This window comes from Acanthochromis polyacanthus, chromosome 3, assembly GCF_021347895.1.
Source record: "Acanthochromis polyacanthus isolate Apoly-LR-REF ecotype Palm Island chromosome 3, KAUST_Apoly_ChrSc, whole genome shotgun sequence".
In the NCBI taxonomy this organism is placed as follows: Eukaryota; Metazoa; Chordata; class Actinopteri; family Pomacentridae; genus Acanthochromis; species Acanthochromis polyacanthus.
Window position 1 is genome coordinate 30012911 of NC_067115.1, and position 18204 is coordinate 30031114.

The window sequence follows — 18204 nt, forward strand, 5'->3', positions numbered from 1 at the left end:
AACAGGATACAGGGTGAGGGGAAGCAGCGGTCGTTTTCACAGGTTGACTCACTTTAGGTTTCAGGTAGCTGTTCAGAAACTTTCCCCTCTGGTGAACCACACCGAGTCAACAGGCCGTTGTTATTTTAAATGCAGGGACAGAAATGAGTGATGCCTCTCGACAGTACCTCCATGGTTTCACCCTGCTGGGTTTGAACAGGAGCACGCTGCACTGTAGGTGGTTGTTGGGGTGACACCGCATTAATATCACCGCCCTGGCCTTTCAGCATTTAAGCCGTTTCATTAATGTCAGCTAGTAGTATTAGTAAACATACAGCAGCAAGAGATGAAAATGTCTCTTTGTGCTGCCTCTGTTGGCCTTTTTACTTGCAACCACACAAGCAGACAAACTGAAACCTGTAGAGTCGTATGGGTCATTCCAGAACTGGAGGACATTTGGGTTTCAAAATGTCTGAAAAATAAACCTTATCTTTTACAATTTTCTGCTCCATATTCATCAATAATAGGTAATAAGCTATCAAAGGCTTGATTGGCTCAGCTTACACATCAATGGTACCATTTTTATTCCATGTTTTATTTGTTGTTTGCTAACCGTACTCTAATCACAGTAGCAGGGTTGCTAATCCATGCTAATGCTAGCTTTTTCTCAGCAGTAGAAGCTAGATATTTAGCTAGCTGTTACTGCTGACCAAGAGGACAAACTGACTGATGGGGGAAAGTCAAAAGAATTTGTTCTTTACTGATAATATGCATAACACTCATTCGTTTGGAAAACTGTATGAGGATGTTAATTCCAGAGTTTTCTTCTTCTTCTACCAGATAAAAAGGTTATGCTGACAGAGTTGTTGTGGGACACACATTCCATGCATAACAATCATTATTTAAAATATTACGATGATTTAAAAAAGTTCCCACAAGTACAAGAGACATCAATGAAAAAACAATACCAAAAGAGGAGAATGGCATTTTATGGAGAACTCCAGACTGATTTGGTATTAAAAAAATATTTTCAAACATTCATTTCTCCTAATTTTATTTTATTTTTTTTAGATTTTGTCTCAGGACAGGAATTTTACACAACAACTGCCTATTTCAGTGTTTTGTACATGGATTATTTGAAATTTCATATAAAATGTCCTCCAGTTCTGGAATGGCCCATATGTACACGACCATTTAAAAGTTTGTGGTCAGACAATTTCATGTTTTTTTTTTAAAATGAAAACTCACACACATGTGCTAACATAATTGAACAAGGGTTTTCTAATCATCAACCACCCTTTCAGCACCATTAGCTAACACAATGTAGCATTAGAACACAGGAGTGATGGTTGCTGGAAATGTTCCTCTGTACCCCATGGAGATATTCCATTAAAAATCAGATGTTTCCAGCTAGAATAGTCATTTACCACATTAACAATGTCTAGACTGTATTTCTGATTCATTTAATGTTATCTTCACTAAAAACAATGCTTTTCTTTCAAAAATAAGGAGATTTCTAAGTGACCCCAGACTTTCCAATGGTAGTGTAGACGTGGTTGCCAGGGAAAACAGTGTAACAGTAAGTATAGCAGTGTAATTTTACTGTCATTAGGTAAGATGGATTTTCTTTTTTCGTTTTCCTTGTGATGTAGTAATGAATGACATTTTCGTTTATAATAGGTGTGATACCATTCCCCTGTACAGTCAAAAAAGTACAAGTATCATTGTGTCTTTCCCACTTCTCAGTTCCTGAATCACATCCCCATTCTTTTAGAGCAGTTGTTCAGTTCTTCCTATGAAAAAGGGGAAGAAAAACTTTGCGTGTTTGGTTTTGCTTTATTTGGTCATTTTCTGGGCTTGGCTTGGACACAGGAACAGCATGAAGACAGTGTGTTTTGAAACCCAAGACAAGTTGGTTTATTTATTTTTTGATAAAATGATAAATATGCTCATCAGACATTGAGTATTTAAGCTCAAACACATTTCATGGCGTACGACATATAAAAGTCAGCTAGGTTGTAGTATTATTCAAAAGACGGATACAAAAGTTCTTGTGTGAAGAAGCAGCGAAACACTTTTACATCCAAACCAATGACACAGAAACATATGCTTTAAAATTTCCCGGTAATCTGGGATTTGTCGGGATAACAGATAAAAAATTGCATTATATGAAATACAAGGATACATAAGCACACCGATACATGGCACAGCAACGAATGTCCATCATTTGATGATAAACAAGTGTGTTCATATGCTTAAGAATATGTAGCTCATTTTGAAGTCTCTGACCGACTGGATTCATTTTCAACTCGTATCAACACTGTTACAAAAATCAAAACTGTTGAATGTCCCCTTTCTAGAAGGGACTTTTGCACCACCATTGTTCAATGGAAATGACATTTACAGTCTCATGGGAAAACAGCAATACTACATAGTTATGTAGTTCCCAAGCAAACAGAATTCTCTGAAAGAATTTCCCCTTTTCTTTCAACCATGCTGGATATTTAGTGTTTTCATGTCACACTGGAGCAAACCAACACACATACTGCACATTATCATGGGGTAATGTAGCGCCCTCATTTGTCCAAATTGAGAACTACACATTTTCATTACAATGTACATGAACGTTTAAAAGTTTGGGGTCACGCAGGCAATTTAATGTTTTCCATGACAACTCACACTTTTATTCATGTGCTAACATAACTGCACAAGAGTTTTCTAATCATCAATTAGCCTTTCAACACCATTAGCTAACACAATGTAGCATTAGAACACAGGAGTGATGGTTGCTGGAAATGTTCCTCTGTACCCCTATGGAGATATTCCATTAAAAATCAGCCGTTTCTCAGCTAGAATAGTCATTTACCACATTAATAATGGCTAGACTGTATTTCTGATTAATGATTAATGTTATCTTCATTGAAAAACTGTTTTTCTTTCAAAAATAAGGTTATTTCTAAGTGACCCCAAACTTTTGAACAGTAGTGTATGTAACAGTCATGTTCATGTCGGTCCAACAGCGGGTTCATCAGTGTTAATTTTAAAAGTATGTGGGCACTCAATCGTCACACCCATGCGATGGCTGGATGTGTCATTTGAAAGCCGTGGGCTTTAATATTCTGGTTTCACAGCCTCCACCCTCCTGGGAAGTCTGTCCACAAAATCTTGGGTCCTTTCCGGCTGCACTGATTTGCACCGAGCTATTTCAGGCAGCTCTGATTAGTTTATTTGATTTCACAATCACTCAGAGTTTGGCTTTTGCACATTCCCTTTCCAACCACTTCAAAGGCAGCTCCCTTGTAGGTGGCGACACACCGGCTGTCCGTACGCAGGTCTGGCTGCACCTCTTCCCACACCCTCTTTTTGGGGTTTAGCTCTCTGTCTGGTTCACCTGCATTCAAAAAAAGCAATTTGATACATTGGAATCCTCTCTGTGCTTTCAACAAGTGCAGGATGCATGATTTCAGGAATCCAGGAGAACCTTTTCGTAGCATGTCACACCCGTGTACATATACTCAAACATCACAACAACCGGCAGCAACATGCTGCTGTAAGAGCCTCTGCTCTTCTCGAAAGGCTTTGTACAAGATTATGTAAACTGGTTACAGAGCTTTTCTCCCAGTGAGCCACAAGGGATCATTGAGGCCAGCAGTGAGGTTTGGCGATAAGGCCTGCTCAGGGTTGCCGTCCAATTCCTCGCAAAGGCATCTGGCAGAACTAAAGAAAACGATTTCTTTGTGGATCTGACTTTGCATGCACAGAGTCACTGTCAAGCTAGAGGAAATATAGTCGGTTTGGCTTTTTACAAGAATTTATTTTATATAAAAGGCTATTTTTGTGGCTGCACTGTGACTCAGTGGTTAGCACTGTCACCTCACACAGTTGGAAGATCCTCACCTTCCTGGGATCTTTCTGCGTGGAGTTTGTATGTTCTCCCTGTGCATGTGTGGGTTTTCTCCAAGTTCCTCCCACAATAAAAAGGTGAACTGGTAATTTTAAATTGTTCATAGGTGTGATAGGTGATTGTTTGTCTCTATATGTAGCTCTGTGACAGACTGGTGACCGGTCCAGGTGTCCCCTGCCTTCACCCCAAGTCAGCTGGGATAGACTCCAGCCCCCCATGACCCTAATCAGGATTAAGCGTTGTGTAGATGATGGATGGATGGACTTTAAGGGGCTGAAAATGTTTGTAATCTCTTATTTTAACTTACTGAGTTCTGAGAATTTTAAAAACTTCAAATTTGCTTGTTGATCTACAAGGTGTGAGATGAACTCGCCCCTCCTCCCCCATGTCGGACTTTCTTAAAAGAAGGGCTCACAGTGGTCTCAGGACCAGGACCTCCTTTAGAGGGGACTGAAACGTCTCACACAGAACAACAGCCTTCAGGCAAAATGATCCTTCTGTGAAGAACAGTAAGATCTATAACAGTCTTCCACTCTCCATAAAGGAGTGTCCCACGTTACCGACCTTCAAAACTCACCTTAAACAGTGGCTGAAAGTGAACCAGTCTTGTGACCACTGACCTTTAACTTCCTCGTATACTTTTTATGTGCTTTTATTGTGACCTATTGTCGTGTGTTTCACTGTTATGTTTTTTATTTTACCTGTGGAGGGACAATGGATGTAAATTAGCATTGTTGGTATAATGCGGCATATTCACGTCTGTTGCTGTCTAAATGGACGTTCATTAATGTGCACTGTCCCTATCAAATGAAGAAATTAAATAAACTACATATCTTTTGTGTTTTTAATGAATTCGTGTTACTTTGTAGAATTCTGTTTTCGGTGACATGAAAGAATATTGTCAAAAAAAGCCAAATTTATTTTCCCATCATTCAATGTTGAACAGCAAATAAAAGGAAACCTTCCGGGGGTTTAACTACTTTTTATTGGCAGTGTATCCAAAGTTGTTTAAATCAATCCATTGGACTTTAAGAAGGTTCCTTGAAGACGTTTCACCTCTCATCAAAGAGGCTGCTTCAGTTCTCCAGTGGATTGATTTAAACAACTTTGGATAACAATGACCTGGATGAATGAGAACCTACACAGATATCGGCAATGTATTTAAGACTTCCTCTAAGTGGAATTACACCTAGCAGCAAGGTAATCCAACTATTGAACCACATGTCATTCTATCACATGCCAAACACTGCAGCAGGCCTGATTGTGCAATGACAGCCTAATGAACTCTAGCAGTATGAGAAAAACAAACAGAAAAACTGACGTAAGCAGAGGCGTGTGATCAACACAATAGTAAGGTACTCACTGATGAGCACGTATCTCTTGGGACTGTTTGGCTGAGAATTCAGGTAGCATTTAGTTTAGATGTTGAGGGTTAAGAAGTCCACTTTTAGTACCTGGGAATCCCTGGATAGTTATTCTGTCCCCTGGTTCGGCTCCACTCGGAGGATCAAGGATCTCCATCTTTTCTGGTGAGCTGGCACACATGATCACAGCCTGGTTCATCATCCCTCTTGTCTTCACCGGCTTCAGGTTACACAGCACGACCACCATGCGGTCTTGCATCTGCATTATGGACAGCAGATGAAATACTTATTAAAAAGGACATGTTTTTAACACAGTATAAAATAAATAACATCAACTTTAACATTTTGAACTGATCGAATCTGTTTGGATGCTGCTCTAAGAATCCAGTTCATACAACAATTCTAGTCAAAAACTCACAATGTGATGATGAACAGCAGGTTTTACAAAATAACGTCACTGCTTAAGGCTCAGACTTTTTACTGCACTTGTCTTGAGTCACTCAGGGTTTAGGGTGTTAAATCAAACAATAAACTTATGTAACTTTGTGGGCCTCAATTTGTGCACATTACTTCCTCAAGTTGTAACTGGATAGGGCTCCTCTCAGATTGCTGTTGCAAAATACGAAAATTTCAATTGTGGACAAACCTCCTCATAAAAATCACCTTCATAAACTAGCAGCAAGGCTGTGACAGAAAACAGCATGCTTCGTGTTTCCATCTGCAGTCAGAAAGGACCCAATGAGGCAATAATAAGATGCTACAGTGCCAGAATTTTAAAGAATATCATCTTTATGTTCGTCCTCTTTTATCCCTTCAGGCTCTGTGCTTCAGCCCATTCAAACTAAAATAATGATAACTGAAAAAATAAACGACTTGGTTTACACAACCGTTCAAAAGTTTGGGGTCACCCAGATAATTTCATGTTTCCATGGAAACTCACACTTTAATTTATTCATGTGCCAATGTAATCACACAAGGGTTTTCTAATCATCAATTAGTCTTTCAACACCATTAGCTAACACAATGTACCATTAAAACACGGGAGTGATGGTTGCTGGAAATGTTCCTCTGTACCCCTATGGAGATATTCCATTAAAAATCAGTTATTTCATTTAATGTCCTTCTTTTAGAAAGAAACACGTTTTTTTTAATGAAGATAACATTCAGTGAATCATAAATCCAGTCTAGACATTGTTAATGTGGTAAATGACTATTCTAGCTGGAAACAGCTGATTTTTAATGGAATATCTCCATAGGGGTACAGAGGAACATTTCAGCAACCATCACTCCTGTGTTCTAATGCTACATTGTGTTAGCTAATGGTGTTGAAAAGCTAATTGATGATTAGAAAACCCTTGTGGAATTATGTTAGCACATGAATAAAAGAGTGCATGTTCATGGAAAACAATAAATTGTCTGGGTGACCTCAAAAATTTGACTTTTGTATGTAAAGGCAGATATCTACTACTTTTGGTAATATAGTGTAGTTTTTGTCTCAGACAGTTTGTGGGTTTTTTTGGAGCATAATTTAATCTAAGGAAAGATATTCCTACCACACTGTGCAGTGATATTGTGTGATCCGCGGCCATGGATTTATAGCGGGATCACAATCGTGTGATGCAAGCAGACTGCTGATGTAGTGTTCACTTGTTGTCATAGTTACAGTGATGTTGTGCTGCCATCTCACAATGATACGGAAATCTTTAACAAATCCATGGATCCAGACTATAAGCCACATCACTGCCAAAATCTAATCACTTGGTCCTTGTGTCATTTCTGACCTTCTCTGAAAATTTCATCCAAATCCATTCCTTCATTTCTGAGTAATGTTGCTAACAGACAGACAAACGGATGGACAAAAATATGCTGATTGTCACATAACTAAGCCGTGCTCCTTGGCGGAGTAATAAATAATTGTTATGACCCTGTGAGGGGTGTCAGCTAATATGGTATGCATAATGTAAGGAAAATCCCCCCAATGAATTTCCACCTTATCACGGTGGAAGGGTTTGAGTGTCTCTGTGATCCTGGGAGCTCTATTGTCCGGGGCAATAGCCCCTGGTAGGGTCTCCCAAGGCAAATTGGTCCTGGGGGAGGGACCAGACAAAGGGCAATTCAGAAAACCCCGATGACAGCACACAGAAGACAAGCCGCTACCTCGCCCGGACCAGGGAAACCAGATCCTCTCCCTGGAGCCAGGTCTGAGGGGAGCCTCATCAGAGAGCACCAGGTGGCCAAGCCTTGGGGCCCCGTGGGGCTCGGTTGGGCACAGCCCGAAAAAAGTAACACGGGGTCAGGACCTCAGGATTGCATCTCTGCTTTTTGGAGATGATGTGGTTCTGTTGGCTTCCTCACATCATGACCTTCAGCATGCACTGGAGCGATTTGCGGCCGAGTGTGTAGCGACGGGGATGTGGGTCAGCACTTCCAAGTCCGAGGCCATGGTTCTCTGCCGGAAACCGATGGATTGCTCCCTCTGGGTTGGGAGGAAGTTGTTTCCCCAAGCGAAAGAGTTCAAGTATCTTGGGATCTTGTTCACGAGTGATGGGAAAATGGAGCGTGAGATGGACAGGTGGATTGGTGCAGCATCAGCAGTAATGCAGGTGTTGTATCGAAACTGTCATGGTGAAGAGGGAGCTGAGCCGTAAGGCCAAGCTCTCAATTTACCAGTCCATCTACGTCCCAACTCTCACCTATGGTCATGAGCTCTGGGTAGTGACCAAATGAACAAGATCCTGGATACAAACGGCTGAAATGAGCTTCCTCCATAGGGTGGCTGGGCTCAGCCTTAGAGATAGGGTGAGAAGCTCAGATCTGGAGGGAACTCGGAGTAGAGCCACTGCTCCTTCGCGTCGAAAGCAGCCAGTTGAGGTAGTTTGGCCATCTGACTCGGATGTCTCCGGGGAGACTTCCTCTGGAGGTTTTCCGAGCACGTCCGTCTGGGAGGAGACCCGAGGGCAGACCCAGAACTCACTGGAGAGATTATGCAGCCATGGCCATAAGTTTGGACACAAGTACCATGACGCTTGTGAATCTTAGAAAATACCACAAAATTGTCACTTACAATATAAATACCAGTCATAGCCATCAACCAAAATGAAATATATTTCATTTTTTTTACTTGTGTCCAAACTTATGGCCATGGCTGTACATCTTGTTGGCCTGGGAACGCCTTGGGATCCCCCAGGATGAGCTGGAAAGCATTGCAGAGGGGAGGGATGTCTGGAACGACCTTCTTTGCCTGCTGCCTCTGTGACCCGGCCCGGATAAGGGGAGGAAAATGGATGGATGGATGCATAATGTAAGGAATTGTTCATTAACTGAAATCATGTCTGATATACAATCTGAGCAGGAATCTGAGAAGTTAATATGAAACTGTAACTTGCATTTCATTTTCATCTGTCCGGAGTTTGAATCGCAGTGTGTCCCAAAACACTGTTGGTCCCACCCTCCGTCCCTCTGATTTCGCCCCTTTATTTGTGCATGCGCGCAGTACATGAGAGAAGTGCCCGGAGTGCTGCAGCATCTCGCCTGTTTTGCTGTTTTCCCCTCTTCTGCATTTAGTACATTTAGTAAATAATAAAGGAATTACGTTAGAATGCTGTATTGAGTCTAACTTGTCCTAATACCAAAATAACATGAATCTGCTAGGACTAACGAGTAAATTTTCAATATGTGATTACACTCGTGTATCCCTCTCGATGACGTTGTTTATCAAGCTTAGTGCATTTACGCGTGTATATGTGTTACATTGTTTATTTATTTCTATCTAGAGTTCAGAATTGCATGACTCCTCTGACGAAGAGTATGTCCCAGACGCCCCAACATCTTCCTCCAGAGGTCGGGCATCTAAACGAAGCCGTCAGGCGGGCTATGGAGGGCCGTGGTCGGGGAGCGACGCGAGCACCCCGAGCCAAAAAACGTCCTGCAGTCTCTTGGCCTGACAAGCCGTGGGATTGGTAACTTTTCTGGAAGTTGCTGAGCCCTGATGCTCTCTCCTCCACAAGCAAAACAAATGTGCGCGCGGTTGCGTAGTGCGTAGCTCGCCCACCTCTGCATGGGCTTGCTTGCTGTGCGCGTAACCGTTGATTGACAGCATGACAAAGCTGAAGCTCGAACTTGATTGGTCGGCAGCAACCGGCGCTTTTTGGAATAACATGGGGGTCTATGAGAGGAAGGCGGAGCTCAGGAATAAATTTTCATATCGCGTTATACTAACTTTATATTATAGTATCGAACTAGACTAACACATTTAAGCTTTGTTAAAAATGATACATAAATTGAAAACAAACGGAAACTCCGGACAGCAGCTTTAAAGCAAACACTTCAACAGACCAGGCAGGTGTTGCTTTAAAATCCACATGCAGACTGGAAAATGATGAGTGAATTTTCGAACAGGTATTACAGTTGACAGTGGAGGTGCTTGAGCAGTAATAATGCAGGTACCATCTGAATATTTCACGGAAAACTGAGTAATAGTAATTGAAAAATGAAATTATGTTCCAGAAATCATTCATCTCACATCACATAAGAGTATGATACTATACCTGGGCCCAGGATACGTGCTTGGCCAGTTCGCTGATTACTGTCCTGGGAGATGCTTCGCCTACATCGATCTGTTCCACATACAGACTGTCAGTGTCTAGAAGCTGTACGGCCGTTATTATGCGTCCAACACGCAGGTCCAGACGAGAGACGTCTACCTTTTCATCCTCTTGGTCAGGGGATCCCGGCTTCTTTGCCACCTTCTGCCCTACTGAAAGACAAATATTGTCACATCAGACCATTCCTTGCACCTCAAATGCTCCGTGTTATACCGTGTATCATTGTAGGGCTACAATTACAGACAATACCAGTAATGAGTTCAAATTAACCACATATCCAAAAAAAAAAACCTATAAGCAACATAGCTTTATATCTTTTTGTGGCTGTTTTGTGCCTATTTGTGGTTGTATTGTGTCTTTCTGGGATTGTTTTGTGGTCATTTAGTGTCTCTTTATGACTATTTTGTATCCATTTGTGGTTGTTATGTGTCTTTTTCTCGCTGTTTTGCATCTATTAGGGGTTGTTTAGTGTTTTTGTGGTCATTTGCAACTTCCCTTACATTAGGTCTTGGCTGAATGAGCATAGCCTCTTCTGTTCCAGACATACAAGGATGAATACTGAACGTTCTCTGGAAAAATAACGATTTCGAACATAATTGTGGTATTTCACAAAATGCCAGTAGTTGCAAGAAGAAAAATCGCTCAGAAAAACAAAGCTAAAGGATATCTTGTTGTTCTACAAAAAAAAGACTGATTTAAACTCATTACTACGTGTTTTTCCTTCCAAAAGGCATTTATAGCCTGCCCTTAATTAAAGGAAAGTCACTGTGAAATTAGTGTCGGCTTTAATTGCTTTTTCTTGATGGATGTTGTGATTTTGACAAGTTCCATTAAAGCTGCTGAAAGAGAACAGATGCTGCAGCCAGGAGCCCAAAATCCTGAGCCAAGTCTCAGCAGTCACATGGAGGTGTAATATTAGTGCATGGTCCAAACTATTTGGACATACACCCCCTGTCAAAAGTTTTAGGACACTTTCTCATTCAAATAAAGTAGAACCTGTCCTACAACTTTTGACAGGGGGTGTATCTACCAAATTTGGTACACATGTGCAGCACATCAGGCTGAACAAAAAGGTCAGTGACAGACACATTCCAAACCCAACAGGAAGTGAGCTATTTTGCATTGAATGTCAGATTTTGCCCATTTTTCATTTTTTTCTAGAGCGAACTCCTCCTAGGGGGAAACTCCAATTCACCTCAAATTCAGCCTGTACATACAGGAGGCCTTAATGAACCAAAGTTATTAAAATCTTTTTCCAAAGTCCAAGGGCGTGTCCGTGGCGGCCTCTGGAATTTTGATCCTTTGCCATGAAATTTCAAGTGCTGCGTAATTGCCCTGAACATGCTCCAATCTGCCTGAAACTTTACATGTATGATCAGAGTCCTGCCCTGATCACATCCATATGATGAAATACACCCCCTGTCAAAAGTTGTAGGACAGGTTCTACTTATTTGAATGAGACAGTGTCCTTTGCCAGGGGGGTGTACATGTGTACGTGACTGCTGGTGTTGTGTCAAAAACTGATTGTATTTCATGTTGAGGCTGTTTTGTGGAGTTTTATACAATTATACAGCTGCTTTAATCTGAATCAAGCAGTCAAAACATCCAAATACACATCATTTGATTTCAAAGTCACAGTTAAAAGTGTATTCAGGTCTTCCAGTTAAGATATTCTATAACCTTATAGTATTTTTTCCAGTGTTTAATGTGTTTCTGGATGCCTTTTATATGCATTAGCGTTCAAAAGATTGGGACCACTCAGAAAATTTCATATTTTCCATGAATACTCACACTTTTATTCATGCGCTAACATAATTGCACAAGGGTTTTCTAATCATCCATTAGCCTTTCAACACCATTAGCGAACACAATGTACCATTAGAGCAGAGGAGTGATGGTTGCTAGAAATGGCCTCTGTTCCCCTATGTGGATATTCCATTAAAAATCAGTTGTTTCCAGCTAGAATAGTCATTTACCACATTAACGATGTCGAGACTGTACTTCTGATTCATTTAATGTTATCTGCATTGAATAAAATTGCTTTTCTTTGAAAAAGAAGGACATTTCTAAGTGACCCCAAACCTTTGAACGGCAGTGTATAAAATGAAGAAATTATCTCCTTTGCAATTACCCTTCAAGCTATTATCTCTAGAATGGAAAATGAGGAATGAAATCAGTCACAATGTTGGGGCTCCACTCACTATTTGGCAAATATAAAACTGCATTATATAGGGTTAAATAGGTCCATCTAAGCTATTTCAGCAGGTAAAAACACAGTGTTTGTGGCTGCTGGTGTTGTGCAAAAAAACTGATAGCGTCTCACGTTGAAGGTGTTTTGTGCAGTTTTATATAAGTATACAGCTGCTTTCATATCAATCAAGCAGTCAAAACGTTCAAATACACATCATTTTATTTCTGTGCTAAGTGTAATAAGTGTAAGTGTAATTACACCTAACAGCTAAGATGCATTAAAGGCAATGCTATAGTTTTTTTTTTTTTTTTTTTTGCAATGTTTAGCCTACGGTGTGTAATGCCATTTTTAATTACTGGTAACAGGATTTCTGGATGCCTTTTCGATACAAAAGGAACTAATTATGTCCTTTGCTATCACCCTAAGAGCTATTATCTCTAAAATATAACCCGATGAATAAAATTACTTACAAGGTTGGGGCTCCACTCACTATTTGGCAAATAAAAACCTTATTATATCTGAGTTAAATCTGTCCTTTAAAGCTACTTCTGTAGGTAAAAACAACCACAGGCAAAGCAAAACACAGTGTTTGGGGCTGGTGTTGTGCCAAAAAACTGATTGCGTTTCACGTTGAAGCTGTTTTATGTAGTTTCATATAAGTATACAGCTGCTTTTACCTGAATCAGAACGTTCAAAACCACATCATTTGATTTCAAAGTCATAGTTTATAGCGTAATCAGGCCTGACAGTGAAGCTGTATTAAAGGCAATATAGTATTTTTTTCCCCCAACGTTTAGGCTATGATGTGTAATGTCATTTTGAATTAACTTGATTTCTGGATGCCTTTTATATCGTAACTTATCTATATTTAGCATATATCTAGTAGTAATAATGACATCAGTCACAATGTTGGGGCTATACTCACTATTTGGCAAACACAAAACTGTATTATATGAGTTAAATAGGTCCTTTAAAGCCACTCTTGTAGGTAAAAACAACCACAGGTCACTGACAGGTTAAATAAAAATAGCAGTGACTAAATGATAACTGCTTCAACAGACTAAAACCACTTTTTTGGCACCGCATTGGATCTCTGGTCCCCAGACCTCCAGGACACACCTTTCGGCTTGCTGTAGGAGGACACTCGGCCGCGGAAGCCCATCTCGTGGAGCTCCCGGCGGATGGTGGTGGAGCTCACGTTGGCCCCGGAGGCGGTCTGAAACTCAGCAGTTAGAGCCTCCATGGAGGGCAGACACTTCTCCATGGCCACCCTCTCCAGCACCTGGCGGTCCTGCTCCTTAAGCTTGTGCGGTCGGCCGCACCGGGGCAGAGCCGTCGTTATCCCTCCGCGTTTCCACTTGAGGATCACGGAGCTGATGGTGGACCGAGGCAGGTTGAGCAGGGCGGAGATCTCCCGGATGGACTTCTTGCACAGGTAGCATCCCACCACGGTGCCCCGCTGGAAGTCGCTGAGCTCCTCTCCACGACCCATTCCGTCTGTAGCTGTCTGCAGACTACGGGTCCTCTATGGTCCCCTTTCCTTTCCTTTCCTCCTCCTCCACCTCCTCCTCCATAGAACGGCTCTGTACTCTTCTTCTACGGCTCCGGCTTCCAGCACCGGTTTAAACAGCGCCTAACACATTATTGACCCCTGCAGGAGAAAAAGCAAATTACAACAACAATTCAAACGTTTTCCGTGAAAACTCACTTTTTTCATGTGCTAACATAATTGTACAAGGGTTTTCTAATCATCAATTAGCCTTTCAACACCATTAGCTAACACAATGTAGCATTAGAACACAGGGGTGATGGTTGCTGGAAATGTTCCTCTGTTCTATGTAGATATTCCATTAAAAATCAGCCGTTTCCAGCTAGAATAGTCATTTACCACATTAAGAATGCCTAGATTGGATTTCTGGTGCATTTAATATTATCTTCACTGAAAAATGCTTTTCTTTCAAAAATAACATTTCGAAGTAAACCCAATCTTTCCAACAGTAGTGTAGGTGAATTAAAGTTGCTCTATATTAGCTAAAGTTGCTCCATATTAGTTAAAGTTGCTATAAATGAGTTAAAGTTGACCTATACTACCATTCAAAAGTTGGCAGTCAGCCAGACAATTTCATGTTTTCCATGGAAATGCCATATTTACCACATTAACAATGTCTAGTCTGTATTTCTGATTCATTTAATCCTATCTTCATTGGAAAAACTGCTGTGCTTTCAAAAATAAGGACAATAAATGAAATGGCTGATTTTAATGGAATATCTACATAAGGGTACAGAGCTCAAAAAACTGAAGGAACACTTTGAAAATACATCATATTTTAATGGGAAAAAATAACAAGCTGGATATCTACATTGATATGGACTGGATAATGTGATAAGAAAACGAAAACATGCCACATCGCTTGATCGAAATGAAAACTGTCAACCTACAGAGGGCTGAATTCAAGACACCCCAAAACTCAAAGTGAAAAAATGATGTGGCAGGCTGGTCCATCTTTCTGAAATTCCTTGGCAGCAACTCAAAATGGTACTCAGTCTGGCCTTCACATGTTTATATGCAGCCTGACGGTGTCGGGGCATGCTCTTAATAAGATGATGGATGGTGTCCCGGGGAATCTCCTCCCAGATCTGGACCAGGGCATCACTGAGCTCCTGGGCAGGCTGAGGAGCAACCTGGTGGAGTCGGATGGACCAAAAAAATAATGTTCCAAAGGTGTTCTATTGGATTTAGGTCAGGTGAATATTGAGGCCAGTCAATGGTATCAATGGATATGTCTCCACTGACCATCACTGACGACCCACCACCAAACCGGTCATGCTAGTCCATGTTACAGGCAGCATAACGTTCTCCACGGCTTCTCCAGACCCTTTCACATCTGTCACATATGTTCAGGGGGAACCTACTCTCATCTGTGAAAAGCACAGGGCACCAGTGGTGGACCTGCCAATTCCTGCATTCTATGGCAAATGCAGAACGAGCTCCACTGTGCCGGTCAGTGAGCACAGGGCCCACAAGAGGACACACACATATATACTGCTCAAAAAAATTAAAGGAACACTTTTTAATCTAAGTATTGCATCAAATCAGTCAAACATGTGGGATACTGATGTGGTCAAGTAAGTAAAAGAGGGGTTTTTTAGTCAGTTTCAGCTGCTTTGGTGTTCATGAAATTAACAACAGGTGCACTAGACGGGTAACAATGAGACACCACTCAAAACAGGATTGGTTTTACACATGAAGGCCACTGACATTTTATTCCCTCCTTGTGTTTTCTGACTGTTTTTCAATAGTTTTGCATTTGGCTAGGGTCACTGTCACTAGCACAGTCTCAAGAGCATGGATGAGGTTCCAGGAGACAGGCAGTTACTCGAGGAGAGCTGGACAGGGCTGCAGAAGGTCCTCAACCCATCAGCAAGAGAGCTATCTGCTCCTTTGTGTAAAGAGGACCAGGATGAGCACTGCCAGAGCTCTACAAAATGGCCTCTAGCAGGCCACTGGTGTGAATGTCTCTGACCAAACAATCAGAAAGAGATGCAATGAGAGTGGTCTGAGGGCCTGACATCCTCTAGTGGGTCCTGTGCTCACTGCCTGACACCGTGGAGCTTGATTAGCATTTGCCATAGAACACAGGAATTGGCAGGTCTGCCAATGGTGCCCTTTGCTTTTCACAGATGAGAGCAGGTTCATCGTGAGCACATGTCACAGACATGAAAGGTCTGGAGAAGCCATGGAGAATGTTATGGTGCCTGTAACATGATTTAGTATGACCAGTTTGGTGGTGGGTCAGTGATGGTCTGAGGAGGCATATCCATGGAGGGACGCACAGACCTCTACAGGCTAGACAACGGCACTCTGACTGCCATTAGGTATCAGGATGAAATCCTTGGATCCATTGTCAGACCCTACACTGGTGCAATGGTTCTGGGTTCCTTGTGGTTCACAACAATGCCTGGCCTCATGTGGCAAGAGGATGCAGGCACTTCCTGGAGGACGAAGGAATTGACAGCATTGACTGGCCCCAATACTCACCTGACCTAAATCCAATAGAACGCCTTTGGAGCATTATGTTTTGTTCCATCCGACACCACCAGGTTGCTCCTCAGACTGTCCAGGAGCTCAGTGATGCCCTGGTTCAGCTCTGGGAGGAGATTCCCCAGGACACCATCCATCGTCTCATTCGGAGCTTGTCCCGATATTGTCAGACTGCATACAAGCACATGGAGGTCATGCGAACTACTGAGTATCGTTTTGAGTTGCTGCCAACGAATTTCAGAAAATGGACCAGTCTGCCACATCAGTTTTTCACTTTGATTTTGGAATGTCTTGAATTTAGCCCTCCTGGGGGTTGATAATTTTCATTTCCATCAAACAATGTGGCATCTTTTCATTCCTAACACATTAACCAGTCCATATCATTGTTAATATCCAGTTTGTTTTTCCCCGCATTGAAATATGTTTTCAAAGTGTTCTTTTAATTTTTTTGAGCAGTATACACACACACACACACACACACACACACACACACATATATATATATATATATATATACACACACACACACAGTATATGCCCCTCTACAGTACCTCCATGGTTTCCTCCTGCTGGGTTTGTCCACAAGCACCCTGCACTGTAGGTGGTTGTCAGACTGACACCACATTAATATCATCCCCTGACCCTTCAGCATTTAAGCCTTTTTACAGTTTCTGCTGTCTCTGTCGGCCTTTTTACTTGCATCCACCAACAGACAAACTGAAACCTGTAGAATTGTAGGGGATCTGGGTCATTCCAGAATTGAAAGACAGTTGGGCAAAAGGTTTGAAAAATAGACTTTCTCTTATACAAGTTACTGCTACATACAGTGGGTACAGAAAGTATTCAGACCCCTTGAAATTTTTTACTCTGTGTCATTGCAGCCATTTGCCAAAATCAAAAAAGTTCTTTATTTCTCATTAATGTACACTCAGCACCCCGTCTTGACAGAAAAAAACAGAAATGTAGAAATTTTTGCAAATTTATCACATATATAGCACATATATCACCTATATCACATGGTCATAAGTATTCAGACCCTGTGCTCAGTACTGAGTAGAAGCACCCTTTTCAGCTAGTACAGCCATGAGTCTTCTTGGGAATGACGCTACAAGTTTTTCACACCTGGATTTGGGGATCCTCTGCCATTCTTCCTTGCAGATCCTCTCCAGTTCTGTCAGGTTGGACGGTGAACATTGGTGGACAGCCATTTTGAGGTCTCTCCAGAGATGCTCAATTGGGTTTAGGTCAGGGCTCTGGCTGGGCCAGTCAAGAACAGTCACAGAGTTGTTCTGAAGCCACTCCTTTGTTATTTTCGCTGTGTGCTTAGGGTCATTGTCTTGTTGAAAGGTGAACCTTGGGCCCAGTCTGAGGTCCTGAACACTCTGGAAGAGGTTTTCCTCCAGGATATCTCTGTACTTGGCCGCATTCATCCTTCCTTCAGTTACAACCAGTCGTCCTGTCCCTGCAGCTGATAAACACCCCCACAACATGATGCTCCCACCACCATGTTTCACTGTAGGGATTGTATTGGGCAGGTGATGAGCAGTGCCTGGTTTTCTCCACACATTCTGCTTAGAATTAACACCAAAAAGTTCAATCTTGGTCTCATCAGACCAGAGAATCTTATTTCTCATAGTCTGAGGGTCCTTCATGTGTTTTTTGGCAAACTCTATGCGGGCTTTCATGTGTCTTGCACTGAGGAGAGGCTTCCGTCAAGCCACTCTGCCATAAAGCCCCGACTGGTGGAGGGCTGCAGTGATAGTTGACTTTGTGGAACTTTCTCCTGTCTCCTGACTGCATCTCTGGAGCTCAGCCACAGTGATCTTTGGGCTCTTCTCCCAGGATTGCTCAGTTTGACTGGACGGCCAGGTTTAGGAAGAGTTGTGGTCGTCCCAAACTTCTTCCATTTGAGGATTATGGAGGCCACTGTGCTCTGAGGAACCTTGAGTGCTGCAGAAATTCTTTTGTAACCTTGGCCAGATCTGTGCCTTGCCACAATTCTGTCTCTGAGCTCCTTGGGCAGTTCCTTCCACCTCATGATTCTAATTTGCTCTGCCATGCACTGTGAGCTGTAAGGTCTTATATAGACAGGTGTGTGCCTTTCCTAATCAAGTCCAATC

At 41.9% G+C, this 18204-nt stretch overlaps 1 protein-coding gene across 2 annotated transcripts; it reads right to left on the minus strand.

The window, feature by feature from the left end:
* Positions 1-1870: 1870 nt before the first annotated feature.
* On the minus strand, positions 1871-13648 carry LOC110956846 (aminoacyl tRNA synthase complex-interacting multifunctional protein 1-like). 2 transcript variants are annotated; one of them, XM_051946229.1, is made up of 4 exons: positions 13162-13648; positions 9795-10000; positions 5338-5506; positions 1871-3370 (listed from the first exon to the last, which is right to left on the minus strand). In XM_051946229.1, the coding sequence occupies exons 1-4, from the start codon at positions 13532-13534 to the stop codon at positions 3204-3206; spliced, it is 915 nt and encodes a 304-aa protein (XP_051802189.1). In that variant the 5' UTR covers positions 13535-13648; the 3' UTR covers positions 1871-3203. The 2 variants fall into 2 exon arrangements, with proteins under 2 accessions (XP_051802189.1, XP_051802188.1); XM_051946228.1 differs by having other exon boundaries at positions 9795-10003; positions 13162-13647.
* Positions 13649-18204: the final 4556 nt, after the last annotated feature.